Raw genomic sequence first — 16567 nt, forward strand, 5'->3', positions numbered from 1 at the left:
ATTCAAAAGTAGAAAATTGTGCAAACACTTGAACTGTTTAATCATAAGATCAAGATAGTAATCGAGAGTGAGAGCAAAGTAGGAGTGATAAAGAGGAAGTTGTGAAGTGACAGAAGTCTTGGAGAATGGAATTAGAAGTGAGAAAGACATGGAAATACAGTTTCTAACTGAAGAGAGTGGTGAGGTATTCGGAGACACCCTGTTTCCCAGAGCCAAGGCCCAGCAAGCAAGCTGTGCCCTGAGCTTCGCATAACAACAGTCCTTTGGGCTCTGGATTTCAGCCACAGCAAAATCCCAGAATTGTTTCCTGCACCAGGTGTTCTCTGAGCTAAGACAAGCACCTGCTGTCCATGTTCTGGTCATGAAGCCCTGCTGTGAATCAGACTTGACACATGGTTGCTGTTATCCCTCATTGTCAGTGCTACAGCTCACTGCATATTGAGATCTCCCCAAGCTAAAGTGGGTACCTCCCACTACAGGCAGGACTCCGCCACATGTGTACTTTCTTAGAAGCTGTTGTCCTCACTTTGACATAAAATAAACTTCTGTTTGTGTCCTGACTCTCCTGTCTCTATCCTGCTGTGTTCAGTTCTGGCCATTCCCAAGTCAGAGGCCACTTAACAGTCTGGTTGACAAGAGGAATTTAAGAGTTCTGGATCATAGAGGTAGCACAAGGGTATAACCATCCCTAGGGACGCCTATGGTGAGTTGAAGGTGTTATTCATGGTTACTGAGGAGGTTAGTGAACTGGGAGGCTGTGTGATATGTCAGCTGGACAGAACTGGCCTCTAACCTGTAGATGACCAGAGCCAAAAAGAGCAGGCTAGAGACAGGAGAATCAGGAATCAAACAGAGGTTTAATTTCAAAGTGAGAAAAACAGCTTGCAAGCAAAGCACATCCCATGTGGGGAAACCTGCCTTCCTGTGACCACACCTTGATTTCTGTGTTTGTGGCTAAACAAAGAGTCAGTATAGTGTAGCAATAGTGGTGAGGCACAGCAAAACAGTGAAGCAAGATTGCCTAGGGACAAGAAGTCCCTTCATAGCATGGCTTTATGTTTGAGCCTGTTGGCATGTGGCCGAGCTCAGGGACCATCAGTTCTGTGATTTAGTTGCAGCATTGTTCATCCAGAGGGTAAGGGCAAAGGATTGTTGTTATGCCAGGCTCAGGACACAGCTTGCTTGCTGGGCCTTAGCCCTGGAAAACAGGGTGTCTCCTAATATCTTGACAAACAGCAGGGTTAAGGGAAGAAGAAAGTTATGAGCCAGTTATAGGACTCCTTCAGGTCAGTCAGTAGGCATTTATTAAATGCCTAGGATGTGCCAGGCACAGTCCTAAGCTCAGAGGCAAAGACAGTCTCTGCTGTCAAGGAGCTCATAGTCTAATGTAAATATGTAAACAGCTGTGTACAAATAAGCTAGATACATGATAAATTGGAAATAATTAATAGAGACAAGGCAGTATCATTAAGAAGGATTAGAAAGAAAGAAAGGCTTCCCTGCAGAAGGTGTGATTTTAGCTGGGATTTGAAGCAAGTCAGGAGGTGGAGGTGAGGAGGAAGAGCAATCCGGGCATGGGCCATAGCCAAAGAAAATGCCCAGAGCAGAGGGCTGGGATATCCAGTCTGTGGAAGAGCCAAGAGGCCAGTGTCACTGGATCTAAAAATATGTGGGGAAATGTAACCAATAAGACTTGAAAGAAGTTGGGGTGGAAGGGTAGCTAGGCTATGAAGGGCTTTGAACACCAAACTGAAGATTTTTTATTTTTTCCTGGAAATGATAGGGAGCCATTGGAGTTTATTGAGTAGGGAGGCTTGTGCTTTAGGAAAATGACTTTGGCTTTGGCAGCTTAACGAAGGATGGGTTGGACTGGGGTAAGACTTGAGGCAGACAGACCCACCAGCAGGCTGTAGGAATAGTCCAGGGATGAGGTGATAAGGGCCTATACTAGAGTGGTGGCAGCGTCAGAGGAGAGAAGGGGCATATTCTAGAGGTATTGCAAAGGTGAACAACAGGCCTTGGCAACAGCTTGAATAGAGGGAGTCAGGGCAGGGAGCATGAGAGATGAAGAATAGAAGATGACACTTGGGTTGTGAGCCTGGCCAACTGGGAGGATTTTGTTGCCCTCTACATTATTAGGGAATTGGAGGAGGGTTTAGGGGAAAAGATAATGAGTTCAATTTTGGAAATGTTGAGTTTAAGTTGACTACTGGATATTTAGTTCAAGATGTCTGAAAGACAGTTGGAGATTGGAGGTCAGCAAAAGAGGTTAGGGCAGGATAGATAGATTTGAGATTCATCAGCTTAGAGATAATAATTATATCTATGGGAACTGATGGGATCACCAAATAAAGTAGTGTAGAAGGAGAAGAGGGCCTGGGGCAGAACACTGGAACACCTATGGTTAGAGGGTGTGATCTGGAGAGGGATCCAGCAAAGGAGACTGAGAAGGAGCTGTCTGACAAGTAGGAGAACCAGGAGGAAGTGGTGTCCTGAAAACCTAGCCTGAAGAGAGTGTCAAGGAAGAGAGAATGATCAACAGTATCAGAAGCTGCAGAGAGGTCAAGAAGAATGAGGACTGAAAAAAGACCATTGGATATGGCACCAAGAGATCATTGGTAACTTCGGAGAGAGTAGTTTTGAGATCGGAAGCCAGACTGAAAGGAGTTAAGAGGAAAGGAAATGAAGACACACCTATTGTTTGTGACTTCCAGGAGTTTAGCCACAGAGGGCGAAGAGATATAGAACAAAAGCGGAGGTGAAAGGATCAAGTGAGGGTCTTTTGAGGATGAGGGAGTTATAGGCATGTTTTTAGGCAGCAGGGAAAGAGCCATAGAGAGGGAGAGATTGTAGATAAGTGATTGAGTGGAGAAAACAGAGAAGACAATCTGCTGGAGGAGACAGAATGGAAGGAGATAGTGGTTATCCTTGGCAAGGATAAGTCTATCTCTTCATGTGAGACAGGAGAGGATAAGAGAGTGGCAAAAGGCATTGGAAGGATGGAAGATGAGGAGGAAAGAAGAAATGCTCTGGTATAGGTTAGCACAGATAACCGCTGAGCTTCCTTCTAACCTTGATGTTCTATAATTCCTAACACTTCCCTCCTTTCCTCCTACATATGTAAGACACTGATGCAGAAGTTTCAGTGGTGAAAACAAACAGGGAGAAAAATGTAAGACCTAGGATAAGCTGGGTAATAATAGCTTGCATTTCAGTAGTGCTCTAAGGTTTTATAAAACACTTTACCCATTTATATCCAATGAGATAGGTAATACATTATTGTCCCCATTTTACAGATGAGAAAACGGAGGCCCAGAGAGGTTAGGTATGGGTAACTTATATAAATGTACTGGGTCTTGGATTGCATGAGCCAATCCTTCAGAAAGTGTGATCATCCCCATTTCATCAGCCAGGCTAGCTCATAAAATTATCTTTGTCATCAGGAAGGGACAGCCTGTAGCTTTCAGTTTTGTTAAGTATTTCTCACAATAGGGTGGTTTCCAGTAACCCATTTCTGACCCAAGTAGGAGGAAGGCGTGGTTCAGGAGAGAGTTTAAATTGGGAACTGGGAAGGGATTGGTAGAACATCTCCTGCTGTAGCCTGTGTGTGCAGAGTCCTCCTCTTCTGCCTGGGTCTGTATTCACATCTTTGCTGATAATTTTAGCTCTTTTTATTGCATGTAATTACCTTTTACCAAAGTGTTAGAGAACTTCAAGAAGAGAGAATGATGCTGGGGGGAGTAGTCAGGAGCCAGTGCATGTCAGCCTCTTGCACCCTGAAATAAGAGAATGAGCTGGATTCTGTTGCTGCTAAAGTTGTCATCAATAAGGAGAATCTAGAAACTAGTATAGTAATTTTACTGTGCATAGATATATAGTGTCTTTGTTTCTAAGACTTTGAGGTAGTTGGGAGAGGGGTTCTACTTTATATTTGTGTGGTCTGAGAGGGCAAAACTTAGAAAAAATGAATAGTTTTTTAATTGAATTTTATTTATTTCAATTAACAAATATCAATTTAATCTCCCACCACTCCACTAAAAAAAAACCCAAACAACTTTGTAACAAATATGCATACCAACCAAAATAAATTCCTGCATGGGACATATCCAAAAAGATATGTCTCATTCTGCACCCTGAGTTCATGACCTCTCTGTCAGGAAAGGATCAGATGCTTCATCATTGATCTTCTGGAATAATAGTCAGGCATTGCACTGATCAGAGTTACTTTGTTTTTGCACTGTTGGAAAGGGTAGAAGTTTTAGGGAGGCATATTTCAGCCCAACAGAAGAAAGAACTCCTAACAGTTACAGACATTTAGACAATGGAATAGGCTGCCTCAGGAAGCAGTGACTGTATCATTGCAGATCTTTAATGGAAAACTTGCTGTCCACTTGCCAGGAATGTGGTCATGGAGATTTATGCCTCAGGGTTGGATGCGATTGAAATCCTAGAAATGTCTGAATATTTTGAGTTAGAAACTCAGATTCTCTACTTTATTTTCCTTGATTCTACCTCCTTAATAAGGAAAATTTGGGCAGAATTACATTTCCATGATATTGCATGAATATATTCTTACACTGCCTTCCAATTATTGTGAATAAATCACTTATCTAGCTGTTTTAAGAGCATGTTTTATTGCATAGAGAAAAAAATGTGGAAATAGAACTTTTTTTCCTTTTAGTGGAAAAATGACATTTTGCTAGATTGATGTGGGGTAATAGAAGGTACATTGTCTTCCCAGCAGAAGACTCGGATGGAACCCTGGCTTCTAGACTTAACTAGTTGTGTGACCTCTTCAGTTTCTCTGAGTTAATCTATAAAATGTAGATAATAATACTATCACTAGCTACCTCACAGGAATGTGGCAATAGAAGTGTTTTGTAAATCTTAAACCTTATAGAAAAGTCATTATTAAGGAATACATAGGTCTAGAAATGTTAGCCATCATCATTGTCACTATTAAATGGTAATGTTTGATTTCTTGCCATATTCTTTTCTTGGTGGTAACCTGTAATAAAGAGAAACAGGGAATTGTGGCCCCATTTGTCTTTGTAAAAGACAAGCTCTTTATTAGGTTGATGATAGAAACCAATGCCTCACGCTAAAGTCTAGAAGGTGGGGGTGGGGAACGTTGCTTGCTTAAAACAGGTTTGGTTTCTATTTGTGTGGGGATTTTTTTTTGGTGGGGGAAGAGATTGTCATCCTCCCTTGTATAAATTTTCTTGGCACTGCCTTGGTACTCCATGATTGGGCTAGAATGATGAGGGGTAGCTTCCATCTGTGGCATTAAGAAATCTTCCTGAATCACCAGTGCTCCAGATTATACTGCACCTCTTTTGTACAATTGTCATGACCTGTTAATCTTTCTGAGATATAATTTATATAAAACTCAACAATTTCCCTAGTTCTCATTTGTTCAGTGGTTCTCTTACTTTTCCTCAATTCAACAAGATTTTGTTAAATTTGTACTCTGCTCTAGGCACTGGAGATACAAAGCCAAAAATAAGACAGCCTCTACTCCGAGAGCTTACTTACGTGTTATTGGAACGAAGACAGCAGGTACACAGATAAGTGAATACAGAATGTATCCTAACCGGAAAATCAGGAAGGGCTTCTTATAGAAAATGGCACTTGGGCTTAAAGAGAGCTAGGATTTCCAAAAAGGAGAGGCGGAAAAGAGGAGCAATCATGGCCTGAAGGAGAGCCACCAAGACAAAGATTCAGGAAGTGGAATGTGAGGTATTCCAGCAGCCAGTAGGCAAGTTTGGCTGGAATTCAGCACGTGTGAGAAGAACCTATGTGTAATCAGACTGGACAAGTAGGTGGGTGCAGGGCTTAAAATCCCAAACAGGAGAGTTTATATTTTAGCCTCAAGGTAGGAGGAATCTATGGAATCTTCTTGAACAGGGAAATGACTTGACCAACACTTAGCATTTAGGTCACTGTGAAAGAACTGCCCTCTGCCCTCCCTACTCAAAGCTCCAAACCAGCAACTGAATAGCTCCCATCATCCCCTCTGCTGCCCTATCCACAAAACTGGAAAGCTGTTCTCCCTTTAGGCAGAAGCCTTTGGAAAGTCCGCATTGTCGATTTAGACTAGATTATTTCCTTAACATTGTAGGTCTACATAGTTCTTTCTCTAATACTTTGCATTTATTAGCATAGCATCCATATTATTATCCTTACTCTCAAATAAGACACTTTTAAAAATATGTTTATAAATATAGTTTGGGATATTTTAGGAGTATCGATTTGGCAGCTGAGTGCCAGATGAATTGGGGAAGGGAGAGGCTTAATGCAGGGAAACCAGTGAGGCAGCATTTGCAATAATGTAGGCAAGTGGTGGTGAGGGCTGAAATTAAGGTGGTTGGGTTGTGAATGGAAAGAAGGGGGTGGAAGAGATGCTATGGGGGGCAAACCAATTGAATCAATCAATTGAATCAGTGGCAATCAATGCAATGGAGATAGGAGCAGAGAAGCATCAAAAGCAACTCCTGGATTACCCCTTTTGCAGAAATAAGGAAGTCAGAGGAAGAGTGGTTTAGGAGAAAAGATAATGAGTTCTGTTCCTCTTTTTCTCTTCCTTCTCTCCCTGCTCAAATACTGTTCTTAGAATGGTAAGAGTCTTACTGAACTCTAGCTCAGAATAGTCAGGTTCCTTGAGAACAGGAACTGGGTTTGGTTTGATTTTATATTTTTCCCCAGTTTGTATCCCCAGTCCTTACCACAGTGCCTGGCACATAGTAGGAACTTCATAAATGCTGGTTTTCTGACTTACTGCTTGTCCATAAATAAAATATTTGTTCAATGAAAAAATAGTTTGTATTTTATTTTTTAAAGTACTTTTCAGCTTATTCTTTAAAGATATAATGTGATGTTCTTCCCTGATAGTGAGTTTATTTAGCTTGGGCTTTTAAAACCACCAAAACTTTCACATGAAAAGGGTTCTTAATTACTTCAGATAAGAGAATTTCAATTGTGTTACTTCAGACAGCAGTATTTGTTAAACTACCTTTTCCTTTGAAGGAGGTCAAGAAACTACCTTAGGACTATTAGACACATTTACGATTTATTAAACTCTCCAGAAAGAAATAATCAGAGCAGAAGGAGAAGAAGAGGACTGAGTAGAAGAAAACTTAGAACCATGAAGAGAAGAAAGATGAAGTGAGGAGAGCTTCTTTACCTGTCATTTCATTGTTTGATCACCGTATTTCCCTTACCTCTAACTGAGTGAAAATGCCCTTTCTGGTTCTTGTGTCAGAGTCGGTGTTCCCCTCACCAGCACGTTAAGAGTGGCTTTCCTTGGTCAGTCCCTTAGCTAGCTTACACAATTTAGGGTCCCTCCTCTGTGACTTAATGGAATTTCCCAGAGGAAAGAAAAATAATTTGGCAGCTAGCCATGCCCTCAAATAGAGGCCCACATACCCTTGGTCTGTAATCAAAAGACTTATGAGAAATTGAAAGTTAACTCCTAAAGAGGGGGGTGGAGAGATTCCAGCTCTTGGACAAAGGGGAATAGATCCATGAGGGGTTGGGCTTCTGATGTCCCTTACCAGGACAGGACTTAGAAGTCACTAAGAAAAAAAAAAAAGGAGTTGCTAAAAGAAGAAATTCAGTGGGATTGAGAGCACTTTTGGTAAATGTCATTTTCTTGATAAAAAAAAATTTGTTGTGAAGGCAGCGTTCAGAAATTGGCCTATTATTTTAATTTTGTTTATTGACATTTGAAAATTGATAAATTAGCCATCTTCTGATGCCTCAGGAGTGGCAGTAATTCTGGATGTCTATGCCAACAAAGCAGAAGCTCTGGGAGATCCTACCAAATTAATGATAATGCCAGCTCACAGTTATACCACACTTTAAGTACTTTACCTACGTTATCTCATTTGATACTCATAATTAACTCTGTGAGGGAGATGCTATTATTGTGCCCATTTTATAAATGAAGAAAGTGAGGCTGAGGGTCATGTAGCTAGTAATGGACACAACACTAGATCATCCTCCAAGAGCCGTGGCAGTAAAAGGGTGGCCATCAGAGGATGAATCTTTGGGCCGCATCATTTGTGAGATCACGTGGAAAGGTCTGACCTACTTATTAGAATGATCTAACAATAATCTTGCCGGCTTATCAAAATCGGGGGAGTAGAGAAAGAATTCGTCATCTACGAGAACATGAAATGCTAAAGTTTCAGTGATAGACTCTGATACCGGTGCCACCCTGGGCAGGGCACTTGGTGCTTCCGCTTGTTCACCTACAAAATGCAGGGGTTGGATCATGTGACCTCTGAGGCCACTTCTGGTTTAAAATCTATGATTTTATGAGCCATTTAGATGGTTACAAAACGAGTTTTGTTTTGGTTCTCAACAGTACCCCTCATATAGGCAAGACTGTTAATAGGTGAGGTTAATAGTGTTTAGCTCATTACTTGAATGTTAATATCAAATGAAGAAAAGAAACTATGAAGTTGTCGATTTGGAAGTGAATAGTCAAGCAAAACCAGGCAGTGGAAAAATAGAAGTGGAATAGGGAACTGTTGTCATTATGGGTTTGGGGGGGGATCTTTTCTTTAGCACCACAATGTAGGGATAATGACTTCCTTATGCCTTACTGACTACCCCTCCAGTCACAGCCTACCCTCAACCTAGAGGGGTACAGGGAAGCTAAAAGACTACCCCTTTAGCCATTCCTAACTTCTCATAAAGAATATCATGATTTTTAGCCAACATTTTCAGAGTTAAGAAGGAAATAATTACTAATAGAATGTACAGAGAAACCTTTTCAGAGGGTTCAAAATTAAACAAAATAGCATTGGTAATAAAGAGCTATAATAAAAATATAGTCCCCATTTATTTCATTTAAAACACAGACTGAAATAAGGAACTTTTGTCAGCTGTGAACCTCCAAGTGCCTGGGAATATTGCAGCTGGCTAACAGATGACGCCAAGTGCTTTTCATAACTTCAAAAACACATTAGAAATTAGTACCCAAGGAAACAGAGAGAAAGAGCAAACACCCATTTGCTATGCATGTTTGACTTCAGAAAGCTTAAGTTTATTAATGTATCCTATTAACTTGTATCTAGAAAAACTGGACTTGTTTCTAGAAAAACAACTGTAGTGTTCAGAGTAGTCTATAAATAAATAATGTCTGGATTTTCACATAATTTTAAACTAATGTTTTTAGTTAGGGTCCAAGTACAATAAGTATTATTATGATAACTCACATTAGCAAAATTTTTAAATCTCACTGGAGATGTTACGAACCTTAATTCTGCATTGTCACAACCTCCCCCTTTGACTCCTAAATCTGATATTTGTACAACTAAAACAGTAGCCTTTCCATGTTCATATGCATGGGCTATTTGATTTAAATAATAGATTTATAGGGTTGGAAAGGACCCTTTAGAGCCCAAAGTGTGACATCCTCATTTTTACAAATCAGAAAAATGAGTGGCACCTTCCCCCAAAAAAAATTATGTTCAAAATCATGTTTAAATTTTATCAGCTTTTATGAGTAAATTATATAGTATTCAAATTCAAAACCTATCTCATGGTATTGTCTATTGATAGTTTCCATACATCTAGCTTATTAGGCTCAACTTAGGGTAAAATTCTCATCTGCCTACGTTAGTACACTAGCCTTCCATATTTTTAGTTACCTTTATGAAAACTTTGTGGGGAATTGAAATATGCTGAATCTTACACACTTTGAAAACTAAACAGTTACCTTTTGAACAGTAGAATAATTTCTAAATGTTTCAGATGGTTTTAGTTGGCATATATATGTCTGTTAATGTAATTTAACATTTGAGTGTGAACCATGGTAGATGCTAAACACTTTTGGGAGAGAGGGGAGTAAGGTGTTAGAGAAGTTTCATGGAAGAAGTATCACCTGAGTTGGAAAGAAAGGCAAGGGGTAGCACATTTCAGAGATGAGCATGGTGTAAGGGGGTTGGATTAGATCATCTTTGATGTTTATTCCAACTTTAATATTATGTGTCAATGTGCTTCTTTGATATCTGAGAAGACCAAAAATTTGAAATGCAATTATTAAGCCAACAACTGTGATTAATAGCTTTTGTGTCTTCTCTCTCTTTTCCAGGCCTCTATTTTGTTCTTCTGACCTATTGAGTACAATCAGCTGTTATCCTAAAGCACTTTAATACCACAATTCTAAGCTGTGGAAAATGGCGGACGTTCTGAATGGTGAACCCTATCCTTCCACTCCACAGGAGCTGTTCAAAAGCATAGCAGCTCAAGGAGAAATTGTCCGATCATTAAAAGCAGAAAAAGCACCAAAGGTACTTTGGAATTCTTTGCCTATTACTCTTAGTTTCTAAAATCAATTAGTTTCTTTCTAATAGTTCATTGCTATGCAATGATTGAAATAAGTTGGTGTATGAGTTAAGAATGATTTGCTCCCCTACAATTAGCTCTTTCAAAACACTAGAATACTACTTAATATGCTAGAAGAGGCCATGGTTTTTTGACTTCCCTTGCCAGTGGCTGCTTATATAGCTACTAATTTTTTTGGTTTTTTGTTTTTTTAATCTTATTAATTACTTGTAATGAAGAAGGCGCTTAGCATCAGGGAGATAAAGACAAACAGTACTTTCCTTCGGGGAGTTTACATTCTGCTAGTGGGAAACAGTATGTATAATGGAAGGAAGTCAAAGATTATTTGAGAAAGGAGACTATACAAACACCTGGGGAGATCAGGAAAGGCTTTAGTAAGAGGAAGCATTGAAGATAAATCTTGAAGGATAATAAGGGGTCTGAGAGGTGAAATTAATTCAGAGGCCATTCCAGAAATGAGGACTAGTTTAGGCAATGCACAGAGGCAAGAGAAGGAATGGTGAATTTGGGGAACAGCTAGTAAGTCTAGGTTGGCAGGAATGGGAATAGGGAGCAGCACGGTGAGTGAAGGGCAATAATGTAAAATAAGATTGGGAGGGTAGGTTGGAATTGGATTGTCGAAGACCAAAATACCTGTCTTAGGAATCAGGACTGGACCTGTTATTTCACTAGTATAGGAATATCCGGGTTAAGGAAACTCCTATCAATGCACATCAGCCCCTTTTCTTAGGGGCAACTTAGGCTCAGAGAGTTGTCTTTCTCAGAGTGTGGTGCAAGAACCCTTGGGATGTGCTAAAGGTGAAAACTGTTTTCCTAATAATACTAAGATGCTTTCATTTCCAATATGGCAAATATTGATAGATATAACCTATCTAAACAAAAGTTCTTTGAGGGTCCTCAATAATTTTTAAGAATAAAAAAGGGTCCTGAGGCCAAAGTGTTTGAGAACCATTTGCCTAAGCATTGAGAGGTTCAATGACTTTCCTAGAGTCACAGAACCCCAGTGTACCAGAGTCAAATCCAGGTGGTCCTGACCACTCTAAGTAATTTGTGTTTTACTCTAGAGGCAATCAGCAGACACTAAAGAGTTTCGAAAGGGAAGTGAACAGCCTTTATGTCCACTACCCCTATTTTTGTGTCATATAAATTTCTGTCCTCATTTTGGACTATAAAATGACATCCAGTTGCTGATCATTTAGTCTCAGACTGTCTCCTCTTCAGTACCAGCTTTGTCCTTTAAAGGCCTCTATTCAGCTTCTCAAGTGAGGCTAGAGATCTGAACTTGAACCTAAGAATGAATCCCTGGGTTCAGATCCCTTCTCTGACAAAATCGGCCATTTATGACGTGATTCCTTTGTGCCAGGTATTGTGCTGAGCACCGCGGATATAAACAAAGACAAAAAACCGTCCCTGCACCCAGGTAGTATACATTCTAATGGGAAAGACAATTTGTAAATAACTAGGTCCCTACAAGATATATACAGAGTAATAACCTTAGAAGTCGTGTGACCATGAGCCTGCACTACCTCTCTAAGCTTCTGTTTCCTCATCTATAAAATGCATGTGATAATACCTGTAGTACCTACCAGTTGTTTTGAAGCTCAAATGAGAAAGTGTATATAAAGAACTTTTCAAACTTTAAAGCTCTATATAAATACCTGCTGGTATTATTAATAGTAATCGTGATAATAATGAGAAGCAGTAATGTACAGAAAGAGGTATGGTGTATAGAGAATTGACTTCAGAGCCAAGAAGCCCTAGGTTCAAGTTCTTCTGACATAGACTGGCTTTGTGACCCTGGGCAAGCCACTCAACTTCTCAGTGCCCTAGGCAACACACTGAGATTCTGTGATGCTGAGGAGGTGTCACCTTGCATTGGTAGACAGTTCTATACTAGGAGCTCATACATGACTGAAATCACAGGTGTAGCCCTGATCCCTATCCCTGATGCTGTTATTGTTAAAAAAAAAAAAAAGGCATCATCAGTGGAGCACTAACTGTGGCAAGTCCTATATGCCTGGAAAGGCAGCCAGTGGGGGCCTGTTATGGACTTCATGTATAGCTACACTAGGGACCAGCTAGACTAGATTCAGATTGCTTCTCACTGCAGAGTAACATCTGCTGGGGTGGGGTCTCTTCTCTGTATGTGCATCCTCAATGTCCAACATAAGAAAGGTCTTTCAAGTAATAGGAAGGATCTACTAAACGCTTGTTGAATTGAACTAGGAAAATAGATTTTCTTTTCTGTCCTTTGTTTCCATAGGATGGAAAGGCTTTGCTAAATTCTAAGTCTTCAAAGTAAGGAGAGAGCCAGCCTTGGAGTCAGGAAGACCTAGGTTCAAGTCCTACCTCTGACACCTACTAACTTTGTTACTTTGGGCAATTCACTTCACTTCTGTGCACCCCAGGCCTTATGCTAATTAAGGTTCCAAGTTGTCAATGCTCATTGGTAGAAGGAGTTTCTAAACCAGAAGTTCTCCACAACAATGAGATCCAGACTAAAATAAGATACAGGCATAGAGGCACAACTTTGAAAGACACAAACATGTCCAGATTTGGACTTTTTTTTTTTTAAAAACATTTGGGTGTCTGTGAAGTGCTATTTTTTGACTGTTTTGCTACCCTGTCCCACAAATGAAACATGATCAATGTTAATAAATGTTCTTGGTTTATTAATGTCAGTAAATACATTTTGATGACATTACTGTCTACAGATGACGCTGAATGCTCTGCAGCACAATATATAGTAGCTTTACACAGTCAACTCTTCATTAAACAAAGAGAGAGAAGCAGACTTTGTGGTGAAATACCATTTGTATTTGATTTAGGGATGTATGTGGATATGAGATGCACCTGATGTTCTGTGAATTAATTTCGAAATGAAGCCAGCTGGGAAGACCTGACTCAGAGCCATTTTACTACGATTTTCAACAATTATTAAATCATGTTTAAGCTGGAAATAAGCAACTTTTTACTTTCTCTCGAATTCTCTTTTTTTTTTCTCTCACTCTCTTCCCACTCTCTTTTCTCTCTTTCTCTCCCACCCCTCCGACTGTCTTGTCAAACCAGCCTTCTCGCCAATCTTCTTCAGTAGCAATACTGGCTAAGTCTTCAACTTTCTTTTAGAGAATGAAATGTCAACAAGCCTCATATTTAAGTGAAGTTCTGTGTATCTGTATATTTACAAACAAGACAATCTGCCCACAGATGATTGAGGCAATTTAGGATATTTATTCTAAAAACTTGAAGAAGGATTCAGAATGGACTAATCATGTCATTTTAGCTTTAGAAATAAAAATCAATATTTAGGTAGATACTATAGTATAATTTGGGTGGTGTAACTATATTCAGCCAAACTATTAGGACAGGTATCTATCTAACTAGAAAAGGTGCCACTCTTAAAATATCTACATGGGCCTCAGTTCATAAAATGAGAAGTGGGGCTAAATGATTTCTTAAGGTCTCTTCCAGTTCTAACATACTAAAATTCTGTATCATTGCATTCCTCTAAAAATAGTCCAAAGTTAACAGAATATCATATATTTGAACAGGAAAATTTATCCTTTGGGGTAGAAGGAAACTAGGCTATGTGTGTTTTCCTTTTTGTAATCTACGACCTAATCTCTCAAGACTAATTATTTAAGTGTAACTTTAGAGACTGAGTAATAAATTGGACCTATCTCTTTCCAAAGGCAATAATGTGATTTCCTAAGAAAAAGACTATAATTGATTTTCCAGGGTCTACATTTAACTTGTCTAAAGCTGAGGACCCATCACTAACTTTGAACTGATCTTTGCTCACAACATTTGGACCTGAACTTTTTCTGCTCTTTATGAATTTTAATAGGACTTGGGTGTTGCTATTTTTTGGTAGTTATTATGGGAGAAATTACCATAATTTCTATACTCTACCACTTAGATTATAGGCACATATTTTCAGCAACTACATGAAGGCATACTTTACCACCTTACTTTGCCTGAACCAGTGACTTTTTATAAAACTCTCATTAATCCGTTAGCAACACACACATAGGCCTCTGCCCCTTCCCCTCAACAGAATGTCAGCATCAGCCCAAAACACAAGTTGGAGAATTATCAATGAGTTGAGCCAGAACTTGAACCCCAGCTATATTAACTGTCGTAAGTGTCAGTCACCTTACTATCCCATTTGTAACATTTCTAACATATGTAAATCGGTAATGCCCCAGTAATCGGGATATGCTGTGGTTTGTTGCTTGTGCTCCATTGTATTCAATTCATAGTAAATTTTTTTTTACTTTAACAAGCTTCTATTAAACACTATTTGTAGGACACTGTTTTAGGTGCCAGGAATGATATAAGCCCCTTCCCTCAAGGATCTCACAGTCTAGTAGGGAGTAGGTGGCACATTCATAAATCAGAATCAAATCATAAATCAAAATAACACATTTTTAGTGCATTTGAGAGATGCAGAGTTCAATTGAGGTCAGAGGAAAGAAGGTTGTTACCCACTTGGGGGAGCAGAAAAAACTTGATATTGAGCAGATTGGACTTTAAAATGAGTATTCAGCATAGAGATAGGGAGGGAAGAATGATTAGAGACAAGAATAAAGAAAAGCAGGTGAGTTCAAGTCATGTTCTGGGAACCAGGAGGCCGGATTGACCAGAGCAAACATCAGAGGAGACAGAATGTAGACTCAAAAATCCCAGAATGTAAGTCATTTCTAATAGTATTTCACAGAATAAGTAATGAGTTCAGTTGTTCCACAATTGGTCACCATCTTTAATGATTATAGACCATAAACAATCTGTCTAGCAGATGAAATAAGAAATATACACACATAATGTTAATACCAGTTAAAAGTGAGATCAATAACAGAAGATTAGATGCTTAGGCCATATCTTTATAGAAGGCAATGATATTTTTGCAGCAGCAGATACAAAAGATCATTTTATTTTTCCTCTCTATTTTCTCCTCAAATTAACAGAGCTGCCTTTGTACGTCAACAGTAGTTCAAATGAAATAGGCAAGAAAACCTGATGCATTTGGAGCAGAAGAAGCAAACAAATTACAATTTATGCTGATGGTTTTTCCAACACAGAAATTAATGGAAACCTGTTAAGGAAATTGATTGTGAACTTCCTTAGTAGTCAGCAGGTTTTGAAATGTCTGCAAATCATTAACACTGCCTGAATGTCTTAAAGTGTATGGTTCCTTTGCCCTGATGATGGTTGGTATATCAATGTGCCACTGGATAAAATACATTGTAGCATAGATTTTAACTCTCCTTTGTAAAATAGATACTTTCAGTAAGGCTCTAGGATTCATAGTCTCCTGAAGTAATTCCCATTTTAATGCCCATGTTGATCACACTGATTACTGAGTATTTCCCTTCATTTTTGTTTGTTTGTTTTGGTTTGGTTTTTTTGTTAGGCAGTGGGGTTAAGTGACTTGCCCAGGGTCACACAGCTAGTAAGTATTATGTGTCTGAGGTCAGATTTGAACACAGGTCCTCCTGAATCCAGGGGCGGTGCTCTATCCACTGTGCCACCTAGCTGCCCACCTTCATTTGTTAGACTTGCAAAAACAATTTCACTCTTCACTATTACTTATTAAATTAGACTTGAATCCAATTCAGCTAACTGTTTATTTAACACCTACCACTAGGATAGCTATATGGTATAGTGGATACAGCACCAAGCCTGGAGTTAGGAAGATCTGAGTTCAAATCCAGCTTCAGACCCTTACTAGCTATGTGACCCTGGGCAAGTCACTTAAATCCTATTTGTCTCAGAATGGGCACATACTCAAGAAGGAAATGGCAAACCCCTCCAGTATCTTTACCAAGAACACCCCGTGGACTTCACCATGGGGTCATGAAGAGTCAGATATGACTGAACAACAACAATCACTAGGTCCCTTGAGGCAGATAGGAAATACAGATAAAATCCAGGCCTTACCTTTAAGTTTCTCACAGTTGAGTAGAGGAATAAGACATGTGCACAAATAATTATTAGACAAAGTGATAATGTAAGTGTGTAAGAGAAATCTAAGCAAAGTACCACATAAGGTCCAAGGGGGAAAAGTTTATTATTAACTATGGATATTTGGCCTTAGATAGCTGTGTGACCCTGGATGAATCACTTACCTGCTGTCTGTCTCAGTTTCCTCCTTTGTAAATAGGGATAATAATAGCATCTGCCTCTCGGTGTTGTTGTGAGGACAAAATGA

At 39.4% G+C, this 16567-nt stretch overlaps 1 protein-coding gene across 1 annotated transcript in view; it reads left to right on the forward strand.

Moving 5' to 3' along the window:
• Positions 1-3546: 3546 nt before the first annotated feature.
• Positions 3547-16567, forward strand: part of WARS1 (tryptophanyl-tRNA synthetase 1) — a 35533-nt gene continuing 22512 nt past the window's right edge. The window contains 3 exon segments of the mRNA XM_021007342.1: positions 3547-3633; positions 5480-5559; positions 10103-10301. Coding sequence (XP_020863001.1) covers positions 10188-10301 — 114 coding nt within the window. The 5' untranslated portion in view covers positions 3547-3633; positions 5480-5559; positions 10103-10187.

The sequence above is a fragment of the Phascolarctos cinereus genome, unplaced genomic scaffold, assembly GCF_003287225.1.
Source record: "Phascolarctos cinereus isolate Bilbo 61053 unplaced genomic scaffold, phaCin_HiC Scaffold_2;HRSCAF=192, whole genome shotgun sequence".
In the NCBI taxonomy this organism is placed as follows: Eukaryota; Metazoa; Chordata; class Mammalia; order Diprotodontia; family Phascolarctidae; genus Phascolarctos; species Phascolarctos cinereus.